The sequence below is a fragment of the Pristiophorus japonicus genome, chromosome 10, assembly GCF_044704955.1.
Source record: "Pristiophorus japonicus isolate sPriJap1 chromosome 10, sPriJap1.hap1, whole genome shotgun sequence".
In the NCBI taxonomy this organism is placed as follows: domain Eukaryota; kingdom Metazoa; phylum Chordata; class Chondrichthyes; family Pristiophoridae; genus Pristiophorus; species Pristiophorus japonicus.
In genome coordinates this window covers 99,219,162-99,234,534 of record NC_091986.1, presented here as the reverse complement: position 1 = coordinate 99,234,534, position 15,373 = coordinate 99,219,162, and the positions used below count along the sequence as shown (strand labels likewise).

Below are 15,373 nucleotides of genomic sequence, written 5' to 3'. Positions count from 1 at the left end.
CGAAATATCTGTGCTCCTCAAATTCTGCCCTCTTGAGTATCCCTGATTATAACTGCTCAACCATCGGTGGCTGTGTCTTCAGCTGCTTAGGCCCTAAGCTCTGGAACTCCCTGCCTAAACCTTTCCACCTCTCCACCTCTCTTTCCTCCTTTGCAACGCTCCTTGAAACCTACCTCTTTGACCAAGCTTTTGGTCATCTGCCGTAATTTCTTCTTATGTGGCTCGGTGTCAATTTTTTTTTTCTTATAACACTCCTGTGAAGTGCCTTGCAACGTTTTACTACGTTAAAGGAACTATATAAATACAAGTTGTTGTTGTGTTGCCTTCTCCATGCACCTGGCAACTATGAGTGTCTGTATAAAATGGGCACGAGTATGAGTCAATGCAAATCAGCAGAAATAATGGAAAATATGTTGTATGATGTCATCACATCATTAACACCTCATTTGCATTCATCCACCCCAAAATGGGCAGATTTATTTTCCAAACATTTGTTCGAAGGATGTGTGCAACCTTGGCAATGCTGCATTTATTGCCCATCCCTAATTAGCCCATGAAAGTGGGCTTCTTTTCGAGAAAGAATATCAATAAGAAGAAAAAGATGTCATTACAACACTATACTAAGAAACAGTTACGTGTCTTTGTAGACTCCCTGATGGGCTGTCTCTTTCCAGTGGACTCCTATGAGTATCTGATCCCCAATTGCAGTGTTTGTGGCTGAAAAAGCTAATGAAGTGCCTGGTTTACTTTATTTACGTTCTTTATTTTACAAAACTCTTGTGAAATTATTGTTTTTATAAATGTAGGAAATTTGAGGACATTTTCTAAAGTATTCAGAGTACTGTAAAATTTGGTGTATAATCACCCATTTAAAGCATTTTTTGTGACCGGCAATCTAAAGAGACGTAGTTACAATTGTCATACCTTTACAGTCAAGCTTTTGCCATTAATTACCCAAGGTAAAAGCCATGGGTAAGACACTTATACTGATGAAGAAATATACATTGCAGTTAATTCGGAAAAACTATGTCATGAAGTTTAGCTACAGTGCAATGAACTAAAAGAAAGTTTTGAAAGGTATGCCATCAAACTGTCTGATTTATCTTTTTCTTTAACATCAGCATCTAGCATTCACATAGCACTTTTAATGTAAAGAATGTCCCAAAGGCAATTCACAGATACTGAGCCAGAGGAGAAGATATTAGGAGGGGTGAGCAACAGCTTGGTTGAAGAGATGGGTTTTCAGGACCGTTTAGAAAGGAAGAGGTGATGGGATTTAAGAAGGAAATTCCAGAGATCAGAAACCAGAACAACGAAGGTTCTACCGTCAATGGTAAGAGCAAAGGATGGTGCATACGTGGCCAAAGGCAAAGGAAGATTATTCAGAGAGGCATATAGCACTATATGAGATGGTGGCAATGGGAGATTTAGCAATGACAATGCAGATTTTAAACTTGGGGTTAGGAAGTCCGTGTAAGTCAGCAAGAACAGGGTGATCGGTGAGTGCGACTTATTTGCACAACAGGATATGCGCGGCGAAGCTTTGGACAAGTTAGAGTTTATAAAGGATGGAGAATAGAAGACCAGCAAGGAATGTACTGGAGTAAAAACAGAAAATGCTGGAAATACTCAGCAAGTCAGGCAGCATCTATGGAGAGAGAAAGAGTTAACATTTCAGGTCGATGACCAATGTATTGGAGTAGTTGAGTCTGGAGATAATGAAGGCACCTATGATGATTTTGGTGGCAGTCAGGGGCAGAGGTAGGGCTGGGGCGGCAATGCTACGCAGATGAAAGCATATGATCTTTGTATGGAGAAGATATGGGGTCTGAAGGACAGCTTGGGTTAAACAGAACTTCAAGGCTGTCTGGTTCAGCCTGAAACAGTGGTGAGGAGGAATGGAAACTGTGACAAAAGAACAAAGTTTTTCATGTATTTTGTTTATAAATTATTGAAGCACACAAACCTCAAATAACTCATAGCCATCAGTGCAGTGGGACCTTTTCTTCTTTGACAATCGTTTAAGCTCCAACTGTCGTTTCCTCTTTCGAGCAATTGTTAGTTGTTTCTCTGTTTGAAAGACCTCTTCATTTTTTACATAGCAATTAGTGGCAGAAGTTGTCTCCTCCCCACTGCCTTCTTCCTCATCCTGTATAAAAATACGGCGTGAAATGCCTTTTATCTTCCTTAATGGTTTGCTATAAATCTCACTATCTGAACTGCTGTCACTGTCTGTGAATTTGTTACTCAAATATAAATGTTTCCTTGGAATAACATTATCCTCATCTGAGCTCTCTGTTGTTTTATTGGCTGGTTTCTGCTCTTCTTCATCAACTGAGGTACTGCTCCTTGGCTCTTCATCATCACCCTCCTCACACAAAGATTCCTCTTCCTCGTCTGTGTCACACAAACAAGAAACTGAGTACATCCTAGTGCGCCTTCGGTCAATGCGTGATTTAGGTAAACCTTGTGTTGTTCTGGTTCTTGCCCTTGTTTTGTAGATAGTGATTGCAGTTGCCATTGTTTCTGATTAAGAAGCAAAGATGAAAGGTATGAAATTAAAAAACATTAATATAAAGCTTATAATATCTATTATTATATACTATATGTCTATCATCTGTGTGCACTTCCTATTGCATAACATCACACTTATCCTGACACACTTTGTCAGCTGTGGCTCAGCGGATAGCACATCTGCCTCTGAGTCGGAAGGTTATGGGTTCAAGTCCCACTCCAAGGACTTGAACACAAAATCTAGGCTGAGACTCCAGGTGCTGTCTTTTGGATGAGATGTTTAAACCGAGGTCCCGCCTGCTCTCTCAGGTGGACGTGAAGAGCAGGGGAGTTATCCCCGATGTCCTAACCAATATTTATCCCTCAATCAGCATCACTAAAACAGATGACCTGTTATTATAGGATCATACATAGAATGGTTACAGCATAGAAGGAGGCCATTCGGCCTGTCGAGCCTGTACCAGCTCACTGCAAGAGCACTTCAGCTAGGCCCACTCACCCGCCCTTTTTCCGTAGCCCTGCAATTTCTTTTCCTTCAGTTACTTATCCAATTCCCTTTTGAAAGCCACGATTAAATCTCCCTTCACCACCCTTTCAGGCAGTGCATTCCAGATCATAGCTGCGTAAAAAAGGTTTATCCTCATGTCGCCTCTGGTTCTTCTGACAATCACCTTAAATCTGTGTCCTCTGGTTCTCGACCCTTGCGCCAATGGGAACAGTTTTTCTCCAGAACCTTCGTGATTTTGAACACCACTATCAAATCTCGTCTCAACCTCTGCTCTGAGGAGATCAACCCCAGCTTCTCCAGTCGATCCACGTAACTGAAGTCCCTCATCCCTGGAACCATCCTTATAAATCTTTTCTGCACCCTTTCTAAGGCCTTCACATCCTTCCTAAAGCGCAGTGCCCAGAATTGGACATAATATTTCAGTTGAGGCCGAACCAGTGTTTTATAAAGCTTCAACATAACTTCCTTGCTTTTGTACTCTATGCCTCTATTTGTAAAGCCCAGGATCCCATATACTTTATGAACCGCTTTCTCAACCTGCCCTGTGACCTTCAACAATTTGTGCACATGTACCCCCAGGTCTCTCTATTCATGCACCCCCTGTAGAATTGTGCCTTTTAGTTTATATTGCCTCTCCTTGGTCTTCATTCTAAAAGGTATCACTCAGCACTTTTCTGCATTAAATTTTATCTGCCACGTGTCCGCCCATTCCACCAGCCTGTCTATATCCTCATGATGTCTATCATTATCCTCCTCACTGTTCACTATACTTCCAAGTTTTGTGTCATCTGCAAATTTTAAAATTGTGCCCTGTACACCCAAGTCCAAGTCATTAATATATAGCCAAGAAAAGCAGTGGGTCTAGTACCGATCCCTGGGGAACACCACTGTGTACCTTCCTCCAGTCCGAAAAACAATCGTTCACCACTACTCTCTGTTTTCCGTCATTTAGCCAATTTCGTATCCATGCTGCCACTGTCCCTTTTATTCCATGGGATTCAACTTTGCTGGCAAGCCTGTTATGTGGCACTTTGTTGAACGTCATTTAGAAGTCCATGTACACCACATCAACCACATTGCCCTCATCAACCCTCTCTGTTACCTCATCAAAAAACTCAATCAAGTTAGTTAAACGCGATTTGACTTTAACAAATCCGTGCTGGCTTTCCTCAATTAATTCACCCTTGTCCAAGTGACTGTTAATTTTGCCCCTGATTATCGTTTTAAAAGCTTCCCTACTACCGAGGTTAAACTGACTGGCCTGCAGTTGCTGGGTTTATCCTTACACCCTTCTTTGAACAAGGGTGTAACATTTCCAATTCTCCAGTCTTCTAGCAGCACCTCTGTATCTAAGGAGGATTGGAAGATTATGGCCAGTACCCCTGCAATTTCCACCTTTACTTCCCTCAGCATCCTAGGATGCATCCCATCTGGTCCTGGTGGCTTATCTACTATAAGTACAGCCAGCCTTTCTAATACTTCCTCCTTATCAATTTTTATCCCATCCAGTGTCTCAACTACCTCCTCTTTCACTATGACTTTGGCAACATCTTCTTCCTTGGTAAAGTGCCTCATTTAGTGCCTCAGCCATGCCCTCTGTCTCCATGCGTAGGTCACCTATTTGGTCCCTAATCGGCCCCACCCCTCCTCTTATTACCCATTTACATTTAGTTTCCTAGAGAAGACTTTTGGATTTCCTTTTATGTTAGCTGCCAATCTATTCTCATACTCTCTCTTTTCCCCTCTTATTTTCTTTTTCACTTCCCCTCTGAACTTTTTATATTCAGCCTGTTCTCACTTGTATTCTCAACCTGACATCTGTCATACATATCATATTGCTGCAGTACAGAGGAACCTGGGGATCCTTGTGCATGAAACACAAAAAGTTAGTATGCAGGTACAGCAAGTAATCAGGAAGGCAAATGGAATGTTGGCCTTTATTGCAAGGGGGATGGAGTATAAAAGCAGAGCAGTCCTGCTACAACTGTACAGGGTATTGGAGAAGCCACACCTTGAGTACTGCGTACAGTTTTGGTCTCTGTATTTAAGGAAGGATATACTTGCATTGGAGGCTGTTCAGAGAAAGTTCACTAGATTGATTCTGGAGATAAGGGGGTTGATTTATGAAGATAGGTTGAGTAGGTTGGGTCTATACTCATTGGAGTTCAGAAGAATGAGAGGTGATCTTATCGAAACATGTAAGATAATGAGGGGGCTCGACAAGGTAGATGCAGAGAGGATATTTCCACTCATAGGGAAAACTAAAACTAGGGGGCATAGTCTCAGAATAAAGGGCCGCCCATTTAAAACTGAGAGGAGGAATTTCTTCTCTCAGAAGGTTGTAAATCTGTGGAATTCTCTGTCCCAGAGAGCTGTGGAGGCTGGGTCACTGAATATATTTAAGGCGGAGATAGACAGATTTTGGAGCGATAAGGGAATAAAGGGTTATGGGGAGCGAGCAGGGAAGTGGAGCTGAGTCGATGATCAGATCAGCCAAGATCTTATTGAATGGCGGAGCAGGCTTGCAAGGTCAAATGGCCTGCTCTTGCTCCTATCTCTTATGTTCTTGTGGGAGCGTACTGTGTGCAAATTGGTACCGCGTTTCCTACATTACAACAGTACTTTAAAAAGTACTTCATTAGCTGTAAAGCACTTTGGGATGTCCGGTCATCGTGAACGGTGCTATATAAATCCAAGTCTTTCTTTCTTATTTCTTATTCGTTCATATGATGTGGGTGTTGCTGGCAAGGCCAGCATTTATTGCCCATCTCTAATTGCCCTTGAGAAGATGGTGGTGAGCCATTATTAGCCCAAAATAAAACAGCAGCAAAAAATTGTAGTAGTACAGAAGGCACAGATGGAAAGTAACTAGAATACTGCCAATGAGAAACTACTAAAGACTTATACAGAAAAAAATGGTCCCAAATGATCAATCAGAAGAAGGTAGCAATAAAATAAGAGATGAACTATATTTCACAATTATAAACTTAACTATAAATTTTCATTTTGTGTCTTTGAATACCTTCTTTAATGTTTTTATATGTAGGCCTCTTGCAAAAGCCTGGACTCAGACTTATGGACATTTTCCTGCTCCTCCCTACCTGAGTGCTGGACAGGAGCAATGCATCTGTAGTGTACAGCCCCTGTCCAGGAACAGGGACTCTTGTGCTGGGCATTAACATGGCCTGGGAGAAAACCTGGTACAGACTCATTCCCTGCCAGGGCCAAGAAGGGGTAGGAAATGTCAACAGGTAGGTGCAGACCTCTGAGATGCAGGCCTTCTATCAAGGTCAGGAGTCAGAAATCCCTGATTACTTCAAAACTTCTGGGAGGGGAGGAACAAACAGACTACTTAATAACAACTTATTTAGTGCCTTTAATGTAGGGAAATGTCCCAGTGCACCTCTCAGGAGCATAACCAGACAAAAATTGTCACTGAGTCAAAGAAGGAGAAATTAGATGGGGTAACGAAAAGCTTAGTCAAAGAGGCAACTTTAAAAGAAGGTCAAGGGAGGAGAGAGGATACAATTAAACAACTAATGGGAGGAGGAGGTTCCATGAATATCCCCATACTCAATGATGGCGGAGCCCAGCACGCAAGTGCAAAAGACAAGGCTGAAGCGTTTGCAACCATCTTCAGCCAGAAGTGCTGAGTGGATGATCCATATCGGCCTCCTCCTGATGTCCCCACTATCACAGAAGCCAGAGTTCAGCCAATTCGATTCACTCCACATGATATCAAGAAATAGCTGAGCGCACTGGATACAGCAAAGGCTATGGATCCTAACAACATCCCAGCTGTTGTGCTGAAGACTTGTGCTCCAGAACTAGCCAACCTCTAGCTACAACACTGACATCTACCGACAACGTGCAAAATTGCCCAGGTATGTCCTGTCCACAAAAACCAGGACAAATCCAATCCGGCACTTTCCGCCCCATCAGTCTACTCTCAATGGAAGGTGTCGTCGACAGTGCTATCAAGTGGCGCTTACTCACCAATACCTGCTCACCGATGCTCAGTTTGGGTTCTGCCAGAACCACTCGGCTCTAGACTTCATTACAGCCTTGGTCCAAACATCGACAAAAGAACTGAATTCCAGAGGTGGTGAGAGTGACTGCCCTTGACATCAAGGCAACATTTGACCGAGTGTGGCATCAAGGAGCCTGGTAAGATTGAAGTTAATGGAATCCGGGAAAAATCTCCACTGGCTCGAGTCATACCTAGCAAAAAGGAAGATAGTTGTGGTTGTTGTAGGTCAATCATCTGAACCACAGGACATCGCTGCTGGAGTTCCTAAGGGCAGTGTCCTAGGCCCAACCATCTTCAGCTGCTTCATCAATGACCTTCCCTCCATCATATGGTCAGAAGTGGGGATGTTCGCTGATGATTGCACACCGTTCAGTTCCGTTCGCAACTCCTCAGATAATACAGCAGTCAGGCAGCAAGACCGAGACACCATTCAGGCTTGGGCTGATAAGTGGCAAGTAACATTCGCATCACACAAGTGCCAGGTAATGACCATCTCCAACAAGCGAGAGTCTAACCACTACCCCTTGACATTCAATGGCACTACCATCACTGAATCCCCCACCATCAACATCCTGGGGGTCACCGTTGATCAGAAACTTAACTGGACTGGCCACATAAATACCGTAGCAGCAAGCGCAGGTCAGAGGCTGTGTATTCTGTGGCGAGTGTCTCATCTCCTGACTCCCAAAAGCCTTTCCACCATCTACAAGGCAAAGGTCAGGAGTGAGATGGAATACTCTCCACTTGCCTGGATGAGTGCAGCTCCAACAACACTCAAGAAGCTCCACACGAAAGCAGCTCGCTTGATGGGAACCCCATCCACCACATTAACCATTCACTCCCTCCACCACCGGTGTACCGTGGCTGCAGTACCATCTACAAGATGCATTGCAGCAACTTGCCACGGCTTCTTCGGCAGCACCTCACAAACCCGCAACCTCTACCACCTAGAAGGACAAAGGCAGCAAGCTCATGGCAACACGATCACCTGCAAGCTCCTCTCCAAGTCACACACCATCCTGACTTGGAAATATATCACTGTTCCTTCATCGTCGCTGTGTCAAAATCCTGGAACTCCTCCCTAACAACACTGTGGCAGTTCCTTCACCACAAGGACTGCTATGGTTTAAGAAGGTGGCTCACCACCATCTTCTCAAGACCAATTAGGGATGGGCAATAAATGCTGGCCTTGCCAGCAATGCCCACACCTCGGAATAAATTTTTAAAAAGATGGAGGAGAGGCAGAGGTTTAGGGAAAAATTCTAGAACTTAGCAATGGTGGAGCGAAGGGAGTGGTGGATGTACCAAGAGGCCTGAATTGGTGTCATGTATGTACCTTTGGGATCACTAGCCACTCGATGGCGCCATTGTTGGATGCCATTGGGCTGCATTAACGTGTGTGCAGCCCAAGTATACAAGGCCAGCCATTTTGTATATTAGTCACTTTGGGTCTTAATAAAGCAGAGCCAAAGTCATACCTCTTGGAGTTAAACAGTACTCAGTCTAACAGTTACTGCATACACATTTGGCGACGAGGCAACAAGAACCTTTGCAAAAATGGGCACAATTGGATTGTTGGAGCGATTCGTGGAAGGAGAAGATTGGGCAGACATTGTGAGCCATTTGAGCCAGTTCTTCGTGGCCAACAAAATGGAGGAGGTCGGCGACACAGATCGGCGCTGGGCGGTGTTCCTCACAGTTTGTGGTCCAAAAATTTATGATCTGATAAAGAATCTACTCCTGCCTATGAGTCCAACAGAGAAGACGTATGAAGAATTGTGTACACTGGTACAGGACCACCTTAAGCTTGACGAAGGCATCATAGAAACATAGCAACATAGGGCCCAAGTTTCGGCCTCAGTTGCTCCTGATTTTTTGGAGCAACTGGTGTAGAACGGAGTATCTTAGAAATTCAAATTCTCGGCATTTAGTTTGCTCCAGTTCTAGTCAGTTAGAACAGTTTCACTTTGGAACAGAATTTTTTTTTAAAAAGGGGGCGTGTCCGGCCACTTACGCCTGTTTTCAAAGTTTCGGCAGTGAAAACTTACTCCAAACTAACTTAAAATGGAGTAAGTGAAGATTTTTGTACGTTCGAAAAAACCTTGTCCACACTTTAGAAAATCAGGCATAGGTTACAAATCAGATGTAGGGAATGGTGGCGGGGGGGGGGGGGGGCGGTTTAAAGGGAAGTTTACAAACATTAAACACTTCAGTTTTACAAATAAAGAGCCATCATCAATAATAAATGATAAAAACATCAATAAATCAACCAATAAATCAATCAAAAAAAATTAACAAAAAATATTTTTTTTTAAAAATCAATAAATAAAACATTTTCTACTTACCGACTGCAGCACCGGGAGCCCTCCAACAGCGTGCTGGGACGGCCCCCCCCAGTGTGTCTCTGTCAGTGTCTCTATCTGTCTGTCTGTCTGTCTGTGTGTCTCTCACTCTCTGTCTGTCAGTGTCTGTGTTTCTAACAGCGAGGGGAGGGGGGCAGAGAAGTGGGGGGGAGGAGAAGGGGGGGGCGGAGGCTGAACGGGTCGGGCCCAAGACTTCGGGGAGGGCCCGTCCCCAGCACCAGATTTACAGGTAGGTGGCGTTGGGTCGGGTCGGGTTCGGGGTCGGGAGCACAGGTCGGGTCGGGGGGAGTGTGGATCGGGGTCGGGAGCGCGATCGGGTCGTGTCCGGGGGTGGGGGGGGGGGTGGGCGGTCAGGAGCACGGATCGGGTCGGGGGGAGAGCAGATCGGGGTCGGAAGCACGAGTCAGGTCGGGGGGGGGGGGGGGGGAGAGGGAGGTCGGGTTGGTTCAGGTGGGGGGGTGAGGGAGGGAGCGCGGGTCGGGTAGGGTCGAGGGGGTGGGGCAGAGGGAGGTCGGGTCGGTTCGGTTTGGGGGGGGAGCAGAGGGAGGTCGGGTCGGTTCGTGTCGGGGGTGGGGGGAGGGAAGTCAGGTTGCGTCGGGTCCAGTCCAGGTGGGGGGGGCGGGGGGGAGGTGGGGGGAGGGAGCGCGGGTCGGGTCAGGGGGGTGGTGTGAGGGAGGTCAGTTCGGTTCGGGTCGGGGGGGGGGGGGCGCAGAGGGAGGGAGAGAGGGAGAGGGAAGTCAGGTTAGGTGGCGGGGGGGTGGGGGAGAGCGCAGGGCCGGGTCCAGTCCGGGGGGTCGGGTTGGGTCCGGGGGCGGGGGGTGGGGGGCGGGAAGCGGGAGTCGAGTCGGGACGGGAGGAAGCAGGAGCCGGGCGTGGGAGGCAGCCTGATCCACGCAGCCCCAGTGAGGCCATTCGGCCAGGGCTAGGGGCTGCGTGCTTCGGGCCCCTCCCACACAGTTTTGGGCGCCTGGAGCTACTGCACATGCGCGCCCACTGTAGTGCGCACGTGCAGAGGTCCTGGCACTGTTTTCAGCGCAGGGACCTAGCTCCGCCCCCTACAGCTCATGCTGCGCCGCGCCCGGCTCCAGAAGACCTGCAGGGAGCCGGAGAATCTGTAAGTTTTTTTTAGGCGCACTTTGTGGCGCAAAAAACGGGCGTCCAGGTCGGGGCTGCGCTGTTCTAGGCGCGGCCCGAAACTCGGGCCCATAGAAAATAGGTGCAGGAGTAGGCCATTTGGCTCTTCGAACCTGCACCACCATTCAATAAGATCATGGCTGATCATTCCCTCAGTACCCCTTTCCTGCTTTTTCTCCATAACCCTTGGTCCATCCAGCCGAAAGGGCCTTATCTAACTCGCTCTTGAATATATCCAATGAAACGGCATCAACAACTCTCTGCGGCAGGAAATTCCACAGGTTAACAACTCTCTGAGTGAAGAAGTTTCTCCTCATCTCCGTCCTAAATGGCCTACCCCTTATCCTTAGACTGTGTCCCATGGTTCTGGACTTCCCCAACAACGGGAACATTCTTCCCGTATCTAACGTGTCCAGTCCCATCAGAATCTTATATGTTTCTATGAGATCCCCTCTCATCCTTCTAAACTCCAGTGTATAAAGGCCCAGTTGATCCAGTCCCTCCTCCCAGGAATCAGTCTGGTGAACCTTCGCTGCACTCCCTCAATAGCAAGAACGTCCTTCCTCAGATTAGGAGACCAAAACTGAACACAATATTCCAGGTGAGGCCTCACCAAAGCCCTGTACAACTGCAGTAAGACCTCCTTGCTCCTATACTCAAATTCTCTAACTATGAAGGCCAACATACCATTTGCCTTCTTTACCGCCTGCTGGATCTGCATGCGAACTTTCAATGACTGATGAACCATGACACCCAGGTCTCGTTGTACCTCCCCTTTTCCTAATCTGCCGCCATTCAGATAATATTCTACCTTCATGTTTTTGCCCCCAAAGTGGATAACCTCACATTTATCCACATTATACTGCATCTGCCATGCATTTGCCCACTCACCAAACCTGTCCATGTCACCCTGCAGCCTCTTAGCATCCTCCTCACAGTTCACACTGCCACCCAGTTTAGTGTCATCTGCAAACTTGGAGATATTACACTCAATTCCTTCATCTAAATCATTAATGTATATTATAAAGAGCTGGGGTCCCAGAACTGAGCCCTGCGGCACTCCACTAGTCACTGTCTGCAATTCTGAAAAGGACCCGTTTAACCCGACTCTCTGCTTCCTGTCTGCCAACTAGTTCTCTATCCATGTCAGTACATTACCCCCAATACCATGTGTTTTGATTTTGCACATCAATCTCTTGTGTGGGACCTTGTCAAAAGCCTTTTGAAAGTCCAAATACACCACATCCATTGGTTCTCCCTTGTCCACTCTACTAGTTACATCCTCAAAAAATTCCAGAAGATTTGACAAGCAAGATTTCCCTTTCATAAATCCATGCTGACTTGGACCGATCCTGTCACTGCTTTCCAGATGCGCTGCTATTTCATCTTTAATAATTGATTCCAACATTTTCCCCACTACTGATGTCAGGCTAACTGGTCTATAATTACCCGTTTTCTCTCTCCCTCCCTTTTTAAAAAGTGGTGTTACATTAGCTACCCTCCAGTCCATAGGAACTGATCCAGAGTCGATAGACTGTTGGAAAATGATCACCAATGCATCCACGATTTCTATGCCCACTTCCTTAAGTACTCTGGGATGCAGATTATCAGGCCGCGGGGATTTATCGGCCTTCAATCCCATCAATTTCCCTAACACAATTTCCTGCCTAATAAGGATATCCTTCAGTTCCTCCTTCTCACTAGACCCTCGGTCCCCTAGTACTTCCGGAAGGTTATTTGCGTCTTCCTTCGTGAAGACAGAACCAAAGCATTTGTTCAATTGGTCTGCCATTTCTTTGTTCCCCATTATAAATTCATCTGACTCCGACTGCAAGGGACCTAAGTTTGTCGTTACTAATCTTTTTCTCTTCACATATCTATAAAAGCTTTTGGAGTCAGTTTTTATGTTCCCGGCAAGCTTCCTCTCGTACTCTATTTTCCCCCCTCCTAATTAAACCCTTTGTCCTCCTCTGCTGAATTCTAAATTTCTCCCAGTCCTCAGCTTTGCTGCTTTTTCTGGCCAATTTATATGCCTCTTCCTTAGATTTAACACTATCCTTAATTTCCCTTGTTAGCCATGGTTGAGCCACCTGCCCCGTTTTATTTTTACACCAGACAGATATGTACAATTGTCGAAGTTCATCCATGTGATCTTTAAATGTTTGCCATTGCCTGTCCACCGTCAACCCTTTAAGTATCATTTGTCAGTCAATTCTAGCCAATTTACACCTCATACCATCGAAGTTACCTTTCCTTAAGTTCATGACCCTAGTTTCTGAATTATGTGTCACTCTCCATCTTAATAAAGAATTCTACCATATTATAGGCACTCTTCCCCAAGGGGCCTCGCACAACAAGATTGTTAATTAGTCCTTTCTCATTACACATCACCCAGTCTAGGATGGCCAGCTCTCTAGTTGGTTCCTCGACATATTGGACTAGAAAACCATCCCTAATACACTCCTGGAAATCCTCCTCCACCACATTGCTACCAGTTTGGTGAGCCCAATCAATATGTAGATTAAAGTCACCCATGATAACTGCTGTACCTTTATTGCACGCATCCCTTATTTCTTGTTTGATGCTGCCCCCAACCTTACTACTACTGTTTGGTGGTCTGTACACAACTCCCACTAGCGTTTTCTGCCCTTTGGTATTCCGCAGCTCCACCCATACCAATTCCACATCATCCAAGCTAATGTCCTTCCTTACTATTGCATTAATTTCCTCTTTAACCAGCAATGCCACCCCACCTCCTTTTCCTTTCTGTCTATCCTTCCTAAATGTTGAATACCCCTGGATGTTGAGTTCCCAGCCTTGGCCACCCTGGAGCCATGTCTCTGCGATGCCAATTACATCATAACCATTAACTGCTATCATCATCTCGAGATACAGATTTTACACGCACGTTCACTCAGAGGGCCAGTATGCGGCAGAATTCGTTGCCGACCTGAGACGTCTAGCGGGACCGTGTAAGTTCGGGGCTGTGTTGGCAGACATGCTGTGGGACTTCTTTGTAATCAGCATCAACCACAAGGTGATCCTGTGTAAACTACTGGCGGTGGAGACGTTGGACTTGAACAGGGCCATCACGATCGCTCAGTCATGCATGACGATGGACAGAAGTCTAAAGCAGATATCAGTGAAAATTGAAACTCGGCAAGTACTGTAAATATGATTGGTTCGGCGTTCGGCATAGCGACACAGGGCAGGGCCTACCCGACTGCGTACACGAAATCTTTGGCTGCCCAAAGTCAGCCAGCGGGAATGTATCCGATTTCTCCGTGTTGACGTTGTGGGGGAAATCATCGGCACCAGCAGTACCGATTTAAGCAATATAGTTGCAAAGGCTGAAAGTGGGGCATCTCTAGCGCAAGTGTCCGCAGATGAACAAGCATGCTGCGACACACCATGTGGAGGATGATGGTCAGACTAGCGCGGATCTGGATACGCAATCCGAGAAACCAGAGGAGGAAGTGTATGGACTGTACTCGTTCCTAACTAAGGGCAAACCGATAATGATCAACATGAAATTTAATCGGGTGCCAGTATCGATGGAACTGGACACGGGGGCGAGTCAATCGATAACGAGCCAGAGGGCATTCGACAAGCTGTGGGATACTAAGGCTGTGAGGCCCAGTCAATGCGAAGTTGCGTACACCAAAGAACTCATAACGGTGATTGGCAGTGCCACAATTAAAGTGTCGTATGATGGTACGGTTCACAAGTACCGCTATGGATTGTCCCAGGCAATGGCCCAACACTGTTCGGCAGGAACTTGCTTGAAAAAATCCGATGCGATTGGAACGACATCAAGGCCTTGTCGTCGGAGAAAGATACATGTGCCCAAGTATTGAGCAAGTTCCCTCGCTGTTCGAACCAGGCATCGGCAACTTCACAGGAGCCAAGGTGCAGATCCACGTGGACTCAGATGCAAGACCCGTCCATCATAAAGCTCGGGCAGTTCCATATATGATGAGGGAGAAGGTCGAAATCGAACTGGCCAGACTCCAGCGTGAAGGGATCATATCACCAGTTGAATATAATGAATAGGCCAGCTCCATTGTTCCTGTGCTGAAAAATGATGGCACAGTCAGAATCTGTGGAGACTGCAAGGCTACGATCAACAGGGTTTCGAAACAGGATCAGTACCCGTTACTGAAGGCTGATGACTTGTTTGCAACGCTAGCCGGGGGGGGGGGGGAAAGTCATTCATCAAACTGGACTTGACATCGGCCTACATGACACAGGAGCTGGTCGAGACGTCGAAGAGACTTACGTGCATTAACACACATAAAGGACTGTTTATTTACCACAGGTGCCCTTTTGGAATTCGCTCGGCTGCAGCAATATTTCAGAGGAACATGGAGAGTCTACTGAAATCCGTTCCCAGAACCGTCGTGTTCCAAGATGACATCCTGATCACAGGTCGTGACGCCGAGGAACATCTGAATAACCTGGAAGAGGTTCTACATCGTCTGGACAAAGTGAAACTCAGACTGAAACGCTTGAAGTGCGTCTTCATGGCACCAGAGGTTAAATTCCTGGGGAGAAAAATTGCTGCTGATCGCATCAGGCCCACGGTCGCGAAAACCAAAGCCATCGAGAATGCACCCAAGCCACAGAATGTGACGGAGCTGCGTTCGTTCCTGGGTCTACTCAACTACTTCGGTAACTTCTTACCTAAACTGAGCACCTTATTAGAACCACTACACATGCTGCTAAGAAAAGGCGACAACTGGGTGTGGGGTGCGTCTCAAGACAGAGCTTTTGAGAAAGCCACTAATCTGCTTTGCTCTAACAAGCTGCTGGTACATTATGGCC

At 46.4% G+C, this 15,373-nt stretch overlaps 1 protein-coding gene across 1 annotated transcript in view; it reads right to left on the bottom strand.

The window, feature by feature from the left end:
• ccdc82 (coiled-coil domain containing 82) overlaps positions 1-15,373 on the bottom strand; it is a 122,699-nt gene that overhangs the window by 93,809 nt on the left and 13,517 nt on the right. The window contains exon 2 of the mRNA XM_070891942.1: positions 1,967-2,526. Within this exon, the coding sequence (XP_070748043.1) occupies positions 1,967-2,521 (555 nt within the window). The 5' untranslated portion in view covers positions 2,522-2,526. The remainder of the gene's footprint in view (positions 1-1,966; positions 2,527-15,373) is intronic.